General features: G+C 52.2%; 1 protein-coding gene across 1 annotated transcript; it reads left to right on the forward strand.

Annotated features, from left to right (window-relative positions):
• Positions 1-1,013: 1,013 nt before the first annotated feature.
• HTR3A (5-hydroxytryptamine receptor 3A) lies at positions 1,014-16,791 on the forward strand. Its single transcript, XM_045038321.1, has 11 exons — positions 1,014-1,149; positions 1,247-1,351; positions 3,254-3,508; positions 5,736-5,902; positions 7,469-7,513; positions 9,906-10,015; positions 11,293-11,462; positions 13,430-13,590; positions 13,955-14,165; positions 14,282-14,503; positions 15,980-16,791. Exons 1-11 carry the CDS (start codon positions 1,035-1,037, stop codon positions 16,276-16,278), a joined length of 1,860 nt encoding a protein of 619 aa, XP_044894256.1. The 5' UTR covers positions 1,014-1,034; the 3' UTR covers positions 16,279-16,791.
• The last annotated feature ends 817 nt before the right edge of the window (positions 16,792-17,608 follow it).

The raw sequence follows: 17,608 nt of genomic DNA on the forward strand, positions 1-17,608 counted from the left end.
ACATCTCCATTCGAGGCCGTGGCCTGCCCGGCTCGCTATAATCCTATTACCTAAAGCTAATTCCCTAATGTACACACTGTACCAAGACATTCTCTTCCCTCCCCAGCACAGTTGGGCAGTCCCAGAGGATTCCAGGAGCTCAGAGCAGAAGTGAAGGCTTGGGGCTCAGAGGACAGGGTCTCCAGGCTTTTTGATTGCTCCCTGCCCGGAGCTTGGCATGTGGCCTTGGCTGGCCGTCCACTCCACAGCACTGGAGGGTCAGTCACATTCAGGCCACCCCAACTCCACGGCTCTGCCTCTCCTGAAGCCTTCTTTTCTTTTCCTCCCTCTATTTCCCTCTTTTTTTTTTTCTACTTTTCTCCTTGCCTTTTACTGCTAGCTTCCTTTTCTTCTCCGTTTCCTGCCAATGTTTTCTTTTCTCGTCTTCCTTTTCCTCTTCCTTTTACTTTTGCCTTCTCTCCCTTCTTCTCCAGATCCCTCTTTTCCTGTAGTATTACCTTCTGTTTCTTTGCACCATCTTCTTGCCCCGCTCTCCCCCACTGCTTGGGGACCATGCCCGCACAAGTTCAGTGCCCAGTGCTTCTTCCTGCTGTCGGTCTCCAGGTGGCTTGGCTCTGTGGAAGGAATGGGCTCCAGGCCACACTGGTCGTGGCTTGGGGCAACAGGTGAGGGAGTGCCTTGTGGGTATGCGCAGGGAGCCCCAGGGAGGACAAAATGGGGCATTCGGAGGCAGTGGTTAGGACATGGAGGGGAGCGGCTAAGTGTTGTTTGTTCTTTAATGATGCAGCAACTGTAATGGAAACCCCAGGGGGTTACTGCTAAGCACCAAACCTGGTAACGGCCATACGAAGGGCCCCCATCAGTGAATGGTATAATGCTTGTTGTAGATTTTATAATGCACGTAAACAAGAGGAAACATCCTTCTAGAAATTTACAGCAGATTTCTCAGTGACAATGAGAAATGAACATGAGCTTAAGAATCTTTGTGTGTCACTCCAGATGCTGGGCTTGAAGGTGGATTTAGGAATCCACAAATGCCATTCCTGAGTTTGAGCCCCTTCAAGACCTCAGCCTGGACGCCTGGGGACAGCCTGGTTCTTCTCGCCTTGTCCTGCTGTCAAGCCTGGATGTACTCGTTCTGGAGTGGAGGTGCCTAGTTTCTCCTATTGTACCGCGTGTCCTCATCTCCATTCCTCCAAAAGGAATTCCTGGAGATGATTTTCCGTGTTTTATCTGGCTTGTGCAGTGAGGAAGCACATGACTTCAGAGAAGGGGAGCCCAATCTCCTTGAGCTGGACCAAGCATTCCGGCACCAAACTCTGGCTAATAGCCATCCAAAGGGACTCCATCAGTGAGTGTTAAATGCTAATGCAGATTTCATCATGCACACGAATAAGGGGGGAAATCCAGACAAAACCAAAAAGGACTCGGCCCTGACCAAGGTGATTTTTTTTTAACCATGGCAACTGAGAAAATTCTTCTTTCCCACAGTGTTCCCAGCCTATGCCACACTTAAATCCAGCTGGAAATGGAATTGAAAGGAATACAAATATTTGTGGTTGAAGCTTGCCGTGATTTGATACAGGTGTATCTTGCTTTTCACACACTCGAGGCAAGGAAGCCTGCTTCTACCCAAACGGTGAAGTGGGAGTGAGATTCACTCAAACAGAAATTCCCAGCCACACTCTTCTCTGACAGTTTTTTGGGCACACAGCCGGGTGTCTGAGGGATAGATCCTTTCCTCCTCAACTGACAAAGGAAAAAGAAACCCTTGTTTCACGAAAACGTTTAAAAGCAAAGTATTGATGGGGCACCTGGGTGGCTCAGTTGGTTGAGCATCTGACATCAGCTCACGTCATGATCTCATGGTTTGTGAGTTCAAGCCCCGCATCAGCCTCACTGCTGTCGGCACAGAGCCTGCTTCAGATCTTCTGTCCCTCTCTCCCTCTGCTCCTCCCCTGCTCAGCCTCTCTCTCTCAAAAATAAATAAACATTGAAAAAATTCTTAAAAGGAAAGTGTTGACAATGTTCATGAAATGGTAGTAATAAGCAAAGGACAGGATGGGATGCAAAATTATATGTACAGTGTATTTACTTCATTGTACACATTATAACAGAAAATTATAGAGGAATATATATCAAAATATTAACAGGGGATGTTTCTGGGTAGTGAGTAAGCCCATGGATGATTTTAATGTTTCTTCATATTTTTCTATAATAAGCGTGTATTATTGTATTCTCTTTTTTAATTAAAAAACTTTTTTAATGTTTCTTTATTTTTGAGAGAGAGAGAGAGACAGAGAGACAGAGCACAAGTGGGGAAGGGATAGAGAGAGAGGGAGAGACAGAATCTGAAGCAGACTCCAAGCTCTGAGCTGTCAGCACAGAGCCTGATGCGGGGCTTGAACCCACAAACCGTAACGTCATGACCTGAGCTGAAGTCAGATGTTTTACTGATTGAGCCACCCAGGCACCCTTATTATATTTTCATAATACATGTTATGAGGGTGCCTGGGTGGCTCAGTCAGTTTAGCGTCCAACTCTTGATTTCGGCTCAGGTCACGATCTCATGGTTCATGGGTTTGAGCCCTACATCAGACTATGTGCTGTCAGTGCTTGGAGCCTGCTTGGGATTCTCTCTTCCTCTTTCTCTGCCCCTGCTCCCCTTGTGCTCTCTCTCTCTCAAAAATAAATAAACTTAATAATAATAATACATATTATGTATATGAAACAATATATAAATATATTTGCTTAGTATAAATTACATATACAGGTTACTACTTAAATATTTAAATTTAAATATTTTGTTGAGAAAAATAAATATTTTGATGAGGACAAAAGGACAGAGGTAACCCCATGTGGTAACCCAGGTCCCTTCCTCTGTGTGCAGAGATGCCCGGCCCCTGCTTAGGAAGGGGAGTGAACGAATGGCCCCCCCTGCTCCCGCCGCACCTCCCCCTGCCCCAGCCCCATGCTACCCAAGCGTACTAGCCATGGGACATAAATGAAGGTAGCATCCCGGGGCCACTCCCAGCAGACAGGCTGCACCCTTGCTCCAGGAGCCCCTGCAGCGGCCCCCAGCCCCCCAGCCCCCCACCCCAAGTTACTCCTTGGAGCATTTGGCCCGGCCACCTGGCTGAAGGGGCGGTCTAAGTCCTGCCCCATGACATCAGCTGGGCGGCCTCCCCTCTCACTGGCTCCCTCTCCTTCCTTCCCGCCCTGAAACCTGATCCGGCTGAGGGACTGATTGCAGGAACTTGGCGACTGTCCAGCGCTGGTGGCCCCTCAGCAGTGGGAGGCTGCAGCCTCAGAGGTGTGGAAGGCGGCCCTGAGGAGGCAGGCCGGCTGGGACGTGAAGCCGGCAGAGTGTGGGCAGCCTGCTTGTCAGCACGTCTTACCCTGAGGCCACTCCAAGGCAGCTCACGCCCGGGGAAAGTCACCATGCTGTCGTGGGTGCCACGGGTCCTGCTGGCCTTGCTTCTGCCCACACTCCTGGCACATGGACAAGGTAAGGGGACGGTGGGAAAAGATACGGGACATGGCTGGCCACCTGCAGAGGTCGGGTAGGGGATGTTTGATTCCCCCAGGGGTTGAGGGAGGGAGGTTTTCAGAGTGGGTGCTGCTTCGGGAAAGTCAGGGGTCTTGCCACATCCGAGCACAAGAATTTGAAGGCACTATGGTCCAGCTCAAAAGCAGGGGTGGTGGAGTGCCAGGTGAGGGCAGGGCTTGCCGAGAGGGGCTCCTGTCTTCTTTGCCCTGGCCCCAAACTCATGGAACAGCAGCTGCAAGGGACCTTGGACTTCATTTGGTCTACTCCTTCTTGTTATAAATGGGAATGCTGTGTCCAGAGAGGGGGCATAATTCACTCAAGGTCACACAGCACATTAGCAACAGAGTGGCGACCAGAACCAACCTCAGCTTCCCTGGTCTTGTTGCACGGGCTCCCTGGGCCTCCTTTCCTCAAGTTCCCTTCCAGAGCTAAACTCTAGTAACCCCAAACTTCTCTGCATTCCCCTACCCTTTCCTCCTGCTTTCCTGGGATATGAGGTGTTTGGGTCACAAAAGGATTTGTTTCCTTTTGCCACAAACAATATTTATTTCCTGTTTTGGAAGGTTTTCTCCCCATGCAGAGCTAGGTTGGGAGAGCTGGGGCACAATTAGGATGCCGTCCCAGGGCTGGACAGAGAGGAAGAACTTACATGCATGTGCGTGCTGGCTTTCCTCCCTTGAGCTGTCCCTGAGGAAGGTCGGCAGGGCCAACAGACCCAGGCTGCATGTTAAGGCTGTGGCTCGGAGCTTTCTTGGCTGAGGAGAATTACTGTCCAGTCTGGCTCCCTGCACACCGGTCCGTTTCCCAGCAATAGACTCAGGGCTATTGCTTGCGTAGTGAAGACACAGAGAGATTTGGATTTGAATCTCATTTCCCCCACTTGCGGGGCACAGTCTCCACCTTTCTGAGCCTTGGGGACCCTTATCTGGAAACTGTGCCGTCATGACAGCCGCCCCCATGGGCTGCTCGAAGATTGAAATGAAGAATGCGTTAACTGATATTATTCCACAGCAGGCACTCAGTAAGTGGTCTCTTGTCCTCCCCCTCTCTCTGCTCTTCTCTGTCCTTCGGAGGGAAGCTGAAAGTTTATCAGGGAAGGTGGGTGGGGAGCAGGAAGGGGGATCTGTAGCAGAAATTTGCCCACATTATATAGACAAGATGCGAGAAGAGGCAGCCTTGTTTGGAGAAAGTCGGGCCCACTGACACCTGGTCTGTGGAAGACCCCAGAGGCACCCTGCTAGTCCCCTAACAGCTTTGCCCCCTGTGCCCTGGTCCTCTAGGGTTCTCGCATTCCCTACCCTATGACTTTCACCTTCTTTTTCTTGGCACCTTTCAGGAAGTGCTTCCGCTATTTCCCAGAGGGGTAACAGGTGCACGTGAAACCCCCATAGAATGGGGTGAGGACCTCAGAGTTAGGTTTTCTCATCGCCATTTTGCCCTTATAGGTCTCCTGCTCTGGGAACAATTCAGTTTCTCCTCACTTCCTGTAACCTCACGTCTAACCCTCTTCCCAACCCACCAAATCTGCCCATAAATCAACCCTCTGGAGGAGACCCGCCCCCAGGAGTTTGTGCGTGCCTGACTCAGAGGGGAGGATTTCGCAGGAAGGAATGGCAGCTTTCACGGGATGCCTCCTTTCTTTCTTTGTTAATAGGAGGCTGGGGTCAAGGAGCCGACGAGGATCTGGCCAGACGCTGAGGTCTGACCTTGACTGAGGCAAACCTTCATGCAGACCTTTGGGCTTAGAGATGGTGTACTTGGGGCCACCTTTCCTTGCAGCCCCCTCTCCTTCCAGTACCCATCCCGAGGGCCACTCCTCCTTAGCTCCCCAGCTCCCCTCCTCTGTCTCCTGCAGACCACCTCCTCTGGGCAGGTACCTGCTCAACCTTTCTCAGCGCCTGGCCCATTTAGACCTCACCTGTCTTATATCACCTGCGTTTACAGCCCAGCTCCCCTCTCTCATGGAAATGAGTGTGTAGGTTACCCTTAGGAGACAATACCTTCAGATTTGGGCAGGAATCTCTGTGGACAAAACATTCCAGTGACGGGACTTTCAGTCTGTGGAAGTTTCTGGGACTCTGGGGTGAAAATAGTGGAGACATTTTCCTTTTAATAGCCTTCAAACCAGGCCAAAAGATGGGGGAAGCCTCAGGCTCTGATGCCCGCTTTGCCCTGTTCTTCCTAGCCAGGCGCAGGGAGCACCCCCAGGCTCAGAACACCTCTAGGCCCGCTCTGCTGAGGCTGTCAGATTACCTCCTGGCCAACTACCAGAAGGGCGTGCGGCCCGTACGGGACTGGAGGAAGCCAACCACCGTGTCCATCGATGTCATTGTCTATGCCATCCTCAGCGTGGTGAGCACTAGGCCCCAATCTGCCCCACTCAGAGGTGGGCCTTTTGGGGTGAGAGACCATGTAAGGCCGGGTCACTCCCTGGGCAGCACAGGGGACATTCAACTACCCAGAGTACCTGTGATCTGGCACAGACCCGTGCCAGGCTGGACAACAGCACCGACCGTCTACAGAGCTGCCCAAACCAGAAAACCAGGGTCACCTCTGTGGCTGCCTCTCTCAACCCCTATTCCTAGAGGTCCACTTACCACATGTGGTTCTTCATGCATTGTATCATGGTAACCATGTCCCCACGTAAGCCGTCCTGTTCATCTGTCCTATTCATTTCTAGGCCCTTGGTGTCTGACACGGGCCCCTGATACATGACAGGTGTTGCTAAATGATTGTTGAACAATTAATCCTAAACCAATTAATAAATCAATTCCTTCATCAATGACTGTAGTAGGGCGGGGTGCACTGCCCGGTGAGGAGGTCAGACGTTGTGCAGAGACAAACAAGAGAGCAGTTGCAGAGATGGAGAGCAGCAGAGCGAGCAGGACCTGACCTCATGGTCTCTACTGCAGCCCGTGTGGCTGTTTCGGGAAGCAAAGCTGGGAATTAGTTGGGAATGAGGGACAGTGATGAATTTTGGACTGTGTGTTTTTGCATTTCTTGACTGCATCCTAGGGTGGGAGGGAGATACAGATGTAGATATACAGGCATACAAATATGTAAAAGTGTATAGATATAGGGGCATCTGGGTGGCTCAATCAGTTGAGCATCTGACTCTTGATTTCGGCTCAGGTCATGAACTCACGATTTGTGGGATTGAGCCTCATGTTGGGTTCCTTACTGACAGCACAGAACCTGCTTGGGATTCTGTCTCTCTCTCTCTCTCTCTCTCTCTCTCTCTCTCTCTCTCTGCCCCTTGCCCACTGGTATGCATATGTGTACTCTCTCTCTCAAAATAAACAAATAAATATCTAAAAATACAGATAGATAAAATATTTTCTATATGTCTTCTCTTTTTTAAAAAAAAAATGTTTATTTATTTTGAGAGAGAGAGAGCACGAGCAGGGGAGGGGCAGAGAGAGAGAGGAAGAGAGAGAATCCCAAGCAGGCTCCACACTGTCAGCACAGAGCCTGACTCAGGGCTCGATCCCACTATCCATGTGATCATGACCTAAGCCAAAATCAGAAGTCAGACACTTAACTGACTGAGCCTCCCAGGCACCCCCTTTATGTTTTCCCTTATCTTATATGTTACGTATATTATATATGTAAAATATATGTAGCATAGAGACATATATATGTATAACATAATAGAAAATAGTAAAAGATGATAGATAGATAGATAGATAGATAGATAGATAGATAGATAGGAAATTAAAAAAGAAACAGTTGTATTTCTTCCTAGATGTGTCCTAGTCAAAGACCAACCAACTCTTCCTGGTTGGCCCTTTTCTCTTTTTCTTCACTACCTCTTTCCGAAGGAATAGGGACACAAAGCAACAGCTCCTCTTGGGGTACGTGTGCAAGGTGGACGTCCGCCCACGGGGCACTGATGCTGAGCCCTCTTTCCTTTCACAGGATGAGAAGAACCAGGTCCTGACCACCTACATCTGGTACCGGCAGGTGAGCACCCACCCCCATTTCCTGGGACGGGATCTTCCCCTTCCAGGAAGGATTCCTCAAAAGAGTCAGGAATGTCAGAGGCCTTGGTGAGGGGAGGGGGGAAGAGGCTCAGAGACAGACTCAGGAGACCCGGGACCCTGGGCCCCTCTCCTCTCAGGACTGGAGATGGAAGGAAGCTCCGTGCTCAGCGGAGGAGAAATCCTCCAAACCCCCTCTGGGTTCCGAGTGGTTTCACAGCATCTCGAACAACAACTTGTCTGGTCTCTGTTGATAAACACCTCCAGTGCCCAGTTGCTCAGCGGGAAGCTACCGCACTTTTAAACAACTCTAATTGCTAGAAAGTTCTTCCTTCTATTAAGCCAAGGGTGATGACAATCAAATTGGGTGATTGGCACGGGGCAGTCCCATCCATCGAGTCCTCACACCCTCAGCCACCTCCCGACTCTCCAAGCTTCTGAAGGACATCGCTCAGCCACTGCTGAGAACGTCTCTGAGGCCTTCAAGGCCTTCATGTGGCCCTTCTGGCAGCGAGCTGGTGGGGAGCAGGGGTGGGGGGTGAGCTGGTAGAGAGCTGATGGGGAGCTGGCAGGGAGCTTGCGGGGAGCTGGCTGGGAGCTGGCGGGGAGCTGATGGGGAGCTGGCGGGGAGCTAGAGGGGAGCTGGGAGAGAGCTGGTGGGGAGCTGGTAGAGAGCTGATGGGTAGCTAGCTGGGAGCTTGCAGGGAGCTGGCTGGGAGCTGGTGGGAAGCTGATGGGGAACTGGCAGGGAGCTTGCGGGGAGCTGGCAGGGAGCTGGGGAGGAGCTGGCAGGGAACTGGTGGGGAGCTGATGGGGGAGCGGGGGGAGAGCTGGGGGGAAAATGGTGGGGAGCTGGTGAGGAGCTAGGGGGGAGAGCGGGCAGGTAGTGGGGACTGCTGTCCGCAGGCTGGTCCTGGGCTGGCAGGCCCTGAGCTGCAGAGCAGATTTGAGAGTAGAAGGGAACCAGAGGAGCTGGCCAGAGGGGGCGGGAGGATGGGGCCAGGTCGTAGAGGTCAGAGCTTAGAGGGGCTCTGTCTGGGGACATGCCAGGCATGTGCAGGTCTCTGTTACATCCCTCCACTGCTCGTGAGTGCTCCCCACTACCACCAGCATGCGGGGCAGAGGGTGGGGTGGAGGCAGAAGCCAGATGCTGATTCCTGCCAGACTGCTCTCTTCTGCCCTAGAAAAATCTCTTAATATAGAGCACTCCCTGCATCAAAGGAAGGGATGCACAAGAAGAAGCAGCCCAGGGCTCCTTTCCTGGGACATCTGGCCTAGGTCCCACCTCCGGACCTCTAGGGTCACTTGTGTGCCCAGCAGTAACGGGATGCCAACCTACTGTGCCAAGGGACCGGAATTAGAGAAACGAATGAGACTCAGGCCCTGCCTGCAGTGAGCTCACAGACTAGGGGAGGCCACAGACACATGAACAGACAGTTGAATGTAGCAAGATTTCCAATGAGGCAAGAATGAGATACCAACCATGAGGGCACAGAGGGGGCACATGAAAATCCAGCCCGGGGAGTGGGGGGCACGGAAGGTTCCCAGAGAAGGGAGCAGACAGATGCTCTGACTGAGTCTGGAGGGACACAGAAGACCTCCCTCAGGGGAGAAGACAGGGATTGCGGTGTGGGAGAGCGCAGGTATGCAGACACGTGGGGTGTTTGCACACAGTGGAAAGGAGACTCCATAGAGAAGATGGCAAAAACCATGAGGCTCGAGAGGGGAGCCTGGGTGGCTTAGTCGGTGGAGCTTCAGACTTTGATTTCAGCTCAGGTCATGATCTCACAGTTCAAGGGTTTGAGCCCTGCGTCTCTGCCCCTCTCTGACACACGCTTTCCCTCTCTCAAAATAAATGAATAAATCTAAAAAAATAATGAGACTAGAGAGATAGCTGGAGGTCAGATTGTGCAGACCTTTGCTGGCCATGAGGCTGAACTCTATCCCAAGTGCAAGAGGCATCCCTAGAGTTTTAAGCAAGGGAATGACATAATTACGTTGACTTTTTAGACCAGTCATTCTGACAGGATAGTGAGGAATGTGTTGATCACAACTTAACAGTAACCATCTCTACCCTGTCAGATGCATCTTATTGTCCCAATTTGCATATGAGCAGACCAAGACCCAAGAAGCTATGTGTCCAAGATCCCGCAGTTGGTGGATGGGATAGTCATACGGGAGAAATGACCGCAGGGCAAGGCGTCATTTTCCTGGGTCATATTTGCATGCCGGGAGAGTGTGAGCACAGAGATGGGGGGACTCTCGGTACTGCTGAGTGATTCCCCCAAGAAGATGCCCGTCTGTTGCCTGGGCACTGAGCGGTGAGGTCATCCCGAGGGGTGGCCGCCTGTGACCATCCCCTGCTCTTCCCCTAGTACTGGACAGATGAGTTTCTCCAGTGGAACCCTGAGGACTTCGACAACATCACCAAGCTGTCCATCCCCACCGAGAGCATCTGGGTCCCAGACATTCTCATCAACGAGTTGTGAGTGCTGTCATTTGATGCTGGGTGGCTGGGTGGTTCTGGGGCTGTGGAAAGATGGGGCTGGGGGCAAGACTCTGCTGTGGCATGAGAGGTCCCACCCAGGCTTGCAGAACTGTAGGTAAAGTTGGCTTGGGCCCAAATTCCCCTTTGGTTTCTTTCTCTTTTTTTTTTTTTCTTTTTTCTTTTTAAAACTCCTCTTTTTCTATGCCTGATGTGGAAACCCTGTACTTCTTGGTCCAAGGGCCCCCTTCCCAGGGAAGGGAAGCCGAGGAATGAATTTGCCCTGTCATAATAGCTGAATGAAGGACAGCTGTGGTTTTCAAGGGGACAGTGAGATTACCGATAGGGATGAAGCTCCAGCAGTGGTCCCAGGGGTGATTTGGAGACACTCACACCTCTCAAGTCATACACATGCCTGGCTGGCTCCAGATCGCACCCCCAATGTGAAGTGGGTACCACCATCCTTGATTCCCAACAGCTGACAGCCCCGGCCAACATGCCCTCCCCCCATCCTTCAGGTTTTTCAGGCTCCACTGCCTGGGCTTCTTAATGCCAGGCGGTGGAAGATGGTTGGGGGACACAGATGGAAGGAGGAGGTGGCCCCGGGGCCATTTGCCCTCCGCCGGTACCCACCACATTGCCCAATGACATGGCTGCCACTCAAAGTGCTTTTCAGGGGAGACAGTTGACCTAGACCTCAGGCTGGAGGGATCCCAGTTACTGGCTGGATCTCCAGGTTAGACTATGAAGTAGCCTGGATCTTAGTTTCTTATCTCTTGGCCTGATTCCACAGAAGGCTGCAGGCTCAGGACCCTAAGCTCAGGCCACTCTGTGCCACAGTGGTCATTTGGGAGAGCCTAGGGGTTGGGGATCTGCTGAGAGAGAGTGACAAAGTCCACCTCGCCTCTTTTCTTCTCAAGGATTTCTCTAGTTCCTTTTCCTCCTGGGAAGATTATTCTCATGTCACAGGACCTCTAGGCAAAGAGAAGCCCAGGTCAGGATGGATCCCCAGGATGGATCGCCCAACAAAGTTTGCCCATTGCCACTGGGCTGCTGATCCCGGGAGCTGAGCTCTGCCCAGCTGGGTGGGTGGTGGAGTAGGGGCAGCTGGGCATGCTCATGACAGCAAGTGGCTTTGAGGTACCTGGATTCCTCACCTGCCTTTTGTGGCCAGGTTGCCGGGGGAATGAAGGAGCAATGCCCTTTCCTGCTTGGAAAGTAGCCTTGACAATGGCAGGTAATCTTGAGCCCCCAAACTGCCCCTGTTCCCTGGCCAGTGTGGACGTGGGGAAGTCTCCAAGTATCCCGTACGTGTATGTCGGGCACCATGGCGAGGTCCAGAACTACAAGCCCCTCCAGGTGGTGACCGCCTGTAGCCTGGACATTTACAACTTCCCCTTCGACGTCCAGAACTGCTCGCTGACGTTCACCAGCTGGCTGCACACCAGTGAGTACTGCACACAAGCTTTGGGGGGTGGGGGTGCAGGTTGGAGGGTCCCCAAAACCCCTACTTAAGGAGCCCACCCTAGCAGGCACTCTCCTTTATTCAAGTTACTTACTGCTTATTTCGTAATGCCGCTGAGCCTCTGTTTCCTCATCCTCCAAACGGGACTCTGTTGTTCTTGCCATCTCCCCAGTAGTCACAAGGGTTGAATGATCGCCAGGACACCCGGTGAGGGCTAGGATCTGGCACTAAGTGTCTCTTACTTGTCTTTTCTCCATGGGTGCACCCTCCCCCTCATCTCTCTGCCCAGCTTTCTTCAGTCACCTCCCCAGTGGTCCCCCTCTCCTTCATGCTCCTCAGAGCCAGCAGGGAGAGCTCATTAAATGCAAACCTGACCTTGCCCCTCTCTGCTTAAAAGCCTCAGTGGCTTTCCTGCACTCCTGAGACAGAACCCAAACCCTTCACCTGGCTGACAGGGGCTGCCCATAGTCACCACTCCAGCCTCAGCCCATGCATGTTCCCCTGAGTCCTGCCCCAACCCAGCTGCCTTCCTTCCCAGGCCCGAAAGCCCTTGTTCTCTCTCCTTCTCACAGGCTGCTTCCTCTCCTGGGCCACCCTGCACCCTCCTCCTGCCCCCCACCACTCCTAGTTCAGCCAAGTCTCCTACTCACCTAATCACAGCACTGGCGTCAGTGCCTCGGGGAAACTCCTCTCATCCCAGACTAGCCATCCCCCTTGTCCAATTTTTAGCACCCTGATCTTCTCCCCACTTCTATTGCACTTGTAGGTGTTTGTTCAATGTCTGCTCCTCGATCAGATATAAATTCACAGAGGGTAGGACCATGACTTCCGGCCCACCATTAGGTCCCCAGTACAGTGCCTACAAAGGAAGGTGCTTGGCAACTTTTATTTAATGGATGAATACGAGGTTCTCACTAAAGTCTACAAAGTGAGCATCACCCTCTGGCAAGAAGGCATCCTCCACTTCTGTTTGATTTCGTCACATTAACTGTAAATTACAAACATAATACAGAACTTCCTTGCACAAAAAACAGAATTGCAAATTATCTTTGACTTTTGACCTCTACCTTCAATCCTAAACTCTTCACCAGCAACTCCACACACCAAGACTTAACAGCTTTTATCAGTATAAGTAAGCCTCATATGGTATGTTCTTCCAGATCCTTCTCTATCCTTTGCATATACACATACATACTCCTCTACGGAAAGTACATGAAAATTATTTCTTACGTTATTTTACTAAACGTATCATTCATGCCACTGCTACCTGATTCTCTTTACAGACAACAAGAAGCATTGGACATCTTTCTGAGTTAGTGTATATTTAGATCTTTAGCCTACATGTTGACTGCTGTAGGATAGCTCAGGGTTGGGATGCATCATAGTTGATTAAGCAAGCACTTTCCTGATTGGTGGACACGTAGATCGTTCCCTATACTTTGCTGTAACGGACGCTGCTGGCTTTCTGTATATCTAATGTCTCTAGTGTAGATGCAGAGAAGTAAAACCGCTTTTCTCTAAGTGAAGATTTTGCATATTTCCCTAATTCACCTTTGAGGACAGTCAGCCCTATAAAGGCAAACGTGAAGAATGTTGACTTTTGTTCATTTCCTAAATGGGGGACCCTAATGGAAACCTAGAAGAGGCGTGCATGAGAGAGACAGGGAGGCAGGGAGAGGGAGAGGAAGAGGGAGGAAGGGAGGGAGAGAGAGGGGGAGAGAGGAAGAGAGGAGAGAGAAGGAGAGAAGGGGCTTTCTAATAGTTTGGTTCTGGTAGATACAGTGTGCGTTATCACTTCGTTTTACGGCTGAGGACACGGAGGCTGAAGGCTAAGAGCTGAGTCCACCTAAGTCCTGCCTGTGCGGCCCACCGCGGGCCCCACCCTCACAGGGCCCGGCGCATCCTCCTGGCCCTGGACTCCAGAGCTGGCTCGGTCTCTTCCCTCCCAGTCCAGGACATCAACATCTCCCTGTGGCGCTTGCCAGAAAAGGTGAAGCTCGACAAGACTATCTTCATGAACCAGGGCGAGTGGGAGCTCCTGGGGGTGCTGACCCAGTTTCGCGAGTTCAGCATGGAAAGCAGCGGCTGTTACGCAGAGATGAAGTTCTTCGTGAGTGGCCCCGGGGACAGACGCGGGGGAAATGATAGCTAGAACTGCTGGGCGTCATCCCCAGGGAGACTTCAGGAGGCGTGTGGGGAAGACCATCTATAGCCCTTCTCCCAGCTCCAGGTCACACACATGCGTGGGACCTTCAGGGCAGCAGATGGGGAAGCTCAGGGGAATTGTCCCTTCCTCGTCCTCTGCAGCCACCGGCCTCAATCCAGAGGCCGGATGTGAGGTCTGTCTGGTTCCTCCTCTTCCAGCAGGGCCAGGCCAGAAGCTCCATGAAGCGAGGGGTCCATGATGGGCTGGGACGTCCTGGGTGCAGGACCTGTGTGCCCCGGGTTTCCCCCAGCTCCTGTCCTGGTCCTAGGTGGTCATCCGCCGGAGGCCCCTGTTCTACACAGTCAGCCTGCTGCTGCCCAGCATCTTCCTCATGTTCATGGACATCGTGGGCTTCTACCTGCCTCCAGACAGTGGCGAGAGGGTCTCCTTTAAGATCACACTCCTCCTGGGCTATTCTGTCTTCCTGATCATCGTGTCGGACACGCTGCCGGCCACAGCCATTGGCACTCCCCTCATTGGTAAAGCCCGCTCCAGGGGAAGAGCACAGTGTGATTGGGGGTGGGGGTGGGCGGGGGCTGAAGAACCGGCGCCCTCCCACCTGCTGTGTGTCCCCCGACCTTCCCCGCGTGCACAGGTGTCTACTTCATAGTGTGCATGGCGCTGCTGGTGGTGAGCTTGGCTGAGACCATCCTCATCGTGCGGCTGGTACACAAGCAAGACCTGCAGCAGCCCGTACCTGCCTGGCTGCGCCACCTGGTCCTGGAGCGGGTGGCCCTGCTCCTTTGCCTAGGGGAGCAAACAGCTTCCCGACGGCCCCCGGCCACCCCCCGAGCCGCCAAGACCGATGACTGCTCAGGTGAAGAGGGAAAGGGGGCGTCCCACACGGAGGGCCTGGGGGTGCGGACGTGGTGGAGAGTCTCTGGCTGGCGAGTCTGACCGGGGCTGGGAACTGAGTGCCACCCTGCACCTGGCACCCCGTGCCGGGTCTCACTGGGAGGCAGCAGAGTTCAGCCAAAGTCATCAGTGGACCCTTTCTGCACCTTCACCTCCCCTCATCAGTCCGGGTGTGGAGAGAGACGGGGCGAAGTGGGAGGCTGAGCCTGTCAGGAGCTCGGAAGGACTTGCCTTTCTCTGAGATCGACCCAAAAGGGGGTCAAACAGGTGCCCCTCCAGCAGTTATGGGTCCCCTTACCTCGCATGGCTAAGTGTGCAGCCGGGATTTCTAAAACTCTGCATTCAGTCAGCCAAGAGACCAAGTCCCCTTCGAATTTCAAACACCTATGACAGAGAGACAGGGGTGCAGGGGACAGTAAACGTGAAGCTCGTTCTCCCTGACAAATTGTTTCAGCTACATTCGTTGCTGGTGGTGGTGGTAGTCGTGGTTTGTTGATGTATTTGTTGAGCACTTTGAGGCAGGCACGTGCGCTTTCTGTGCGTGATCCCAGGCCATCCGCAGGCCCCATAATAGGATTGTCATCCTCATTTGTCAAGTGAGGAAACAGGCATAAGGCCAACTAGCTTGCCTTAAGTCACAGAGCCAAGGTACTGGTGGACTGGTCTGAACCCAGGCCCAGCTGACGCTCTGCTTGTATTTTTCACCACCCCTCTTTGTCCTCCCTTCTGGCGAGAGCTAGGCCTTTTACAGGAGATGCAGGGTTAATCTAAGACCACCTCATAGTGAACTGATGAGTGAGTACTCCAGCCTAATGCCCAATTTCACTGCTCACCTATGAGGTAGCCATAGCTGAAGGTGTATTTTCCGGTACAAAGGTACTTGGACTGGAGTCAAGGAGAGGGCAGCAAGGCCATATGGCATAGCAGAGACAGCAGTGGAGTCACAGTCCACATACCTTCAGCCTTGGTGGCCTCACTTTTAGATGATGCTCCAGCTGTGTGACCACAGGCTAGTCACTTAACCTCTCTGAGCTTTAGCACTTCCATATAAAAAGTCCAAATAGTAATCACTCCTACTCTGCCTCTCTCGTGGGGCTATTGTGAGGCTCAAGTGAAATAATAGATATCAAATTGCTGCAGGAAGCCCAGGTGTTTAAAAAAATGCGTGGGAAAAATAAACACCAAATTCATATCTTAGTGACCTGGGGACAGATTGGAGGATGTGACTAAGGAGGGGTATGCAGGAATCTTCAACCGTGTTGCTTTCTTTGTTCGCTCAAGTGAGACGTTGGGTACACAAATAGGTAAGTTCACATCTATACTGTTTATGTCTGGAATTCATAATAACAATTTCTGCAAGCCACAGGCACAGAAGGGACAGTGGTCGTGCCATTCTGCCAGGCTTTCCTCCTCTGCCAATGCTGTGCCCTTTTTCCAGACGTGGGGAACCACTGCAGCCATTTGAGAGGACCCCAGGACTTGGAGAAGACCCCAAGGGGCCGAGGCAGCCCCCCCTCACCACCGCGGGAGGCCTCCCTGGCAGTGTGCGGGCTGCTGCAGGAGCTGTCCTCCATCAGGCATTTCCTGGAGAAGAGGGACGAGAGCCGAGAGGTGGCCCGGGAATGGCTGCATGTGGGCTCCGTGCTGGACAGGCTGCTCTTCCGCATCTACCTGGTGGCAGTGCTGGCCTACAGCATCACCCTGGTTACTCTGTGGTCCATCTGGCAGTATTCTTGAGTAGGCACAGCCCAGTGGGGGTGTTTTGAGGGAGGGGTGGTAAGGCACTGGTTAGAATGGGGATTGAGGATTTCAGGGCCCTGCAGATGCCAGGGATGTTTTCAAGACCCTGTCCAATGCCAGTAATTCTGAAGCAGGGCCTTAACCCTTCCCAAAAAGCTTGATGTTCAAGACTCTTGTACCCCACCCCCCCACCCAACTTATCATGGCTTTAAAACATGCTGTCTTTGATCTAGAAAAACCCATGCATTCCCTAACTTCATTCTATTTATCTGTGTATCAATCCTTGATATCCCCATTGTCACTTCCCTGAATAAGGCACTTTGAAATTCCGCTCCTCCCCCTTTAGCCTTGTTTTTAGATACAAAGCAAACCAACTCTCTACTGCACATGGCTGCTAACGCTGCATTAGGTTTATTCAACCGTAATGTTCTCCTTCTTCACCTCACCTGTAGCCACTTCCCTGAACACTCATGTTCCATTGGATGATGGTGGGGTAGGGGGCGGGTGGGGGTAATAAAATACAATGAAGCCTAAACTCTCTTCTTAACCATTTGTCAGCAGCTGGGTGGGTGGAAGAAGAAGTTAAACGTTGCTGGTGGAAATGAGGTAGGGGTGTTACCTGTGGTTTCAGTATTTGGTGCTTCCTAGCCCAGGGAATTGGGAGGTGACCACATAGTGGCTGTTATGAAGACCTAATAGGAGGTGGAATTCAAGGTGGGAGGGTAAGGATCATGAACACTTAGCAATGCTCTGCTCTGTTAACCCCCAGGAAGATGCTGGAAGAGTCCTCACAGTCTTGTTACCATTCTGTGCTCATGGTCTGTCAGTGAAGCTGAGAGCGAGCTCTCTCCCTGCCAGAGGATCCTGCAGTGGAGGCCAAGACATCAGCACCACGGTCAGCACCCACTGACCTTTGGAAGACAGAGGAAAGCCAAGGCTTGAGTTTATCTCCTTTGGGAACTCTTAGCAGCCAGCCCCTGGCACATTCACCCAAGAGAGCAGGACCATGAAAGAGGCAGAGTCAGGAGCCTGCTCTTCAATGTTACTTTTCATATCTTGGTCCCCTGTCCCAAACACCAGGGTTTAAGACATGCTCAGGAGCACTCTATCACTCCATCACTCCATCCATCTAACAAGCATTCAGAGGAAAGGAATGCCAGAACCCACCCAGAGTGACCTTAGTGTCACAATGTTTTGCCTGAGGCTTTCTCTGGTTCTCCCTTTCTCATTGCAGCCTTATCCTTCTCCCCGTCTTGGACTTCCTGTCACTCAGAGGAAGGCGTGCTGGAAATGCACTAAATGCTGCCAGTCTAAAGGGAAAGGACCC

This window comes from Felis catus, chromosome D1, assembly GCF_018350175.1.
Source record: "Felis catus isolate Fca126 chromosome D1, F.catus_Fca126_mat1.0, whole genome shotgun sequence".
Classification (NCBI taxonomy): Eukaryota; Metazoa; Chordata; class Mammalia; order Carnivora; family Felidae; genus Felis; species Felis catus.

Coding starts and splice junctions, on each gene's coding strand:
- HTR3A (XM_045038321.1), top strand. CDS start 1,035: ATGCCATTCCTGAGTTTGAGCCCCTTCAAGACCTCAGCCTGGACGCCT. Junction 5,903..7,468: donor TCTATGCCATCCTCAGCGTG/GTGAGCACTAGG, acceptor TTCCTTTCACAG/GATGAGAAGAACCAGGTCCT. Junction 13,591..13,954: donor ACGCAGAGATGAAGTTCTTC/GTGAGTGGCCCC, acceptor TCCTGGTCCTAG/GTGGTCATCCGCCGGAGGCC.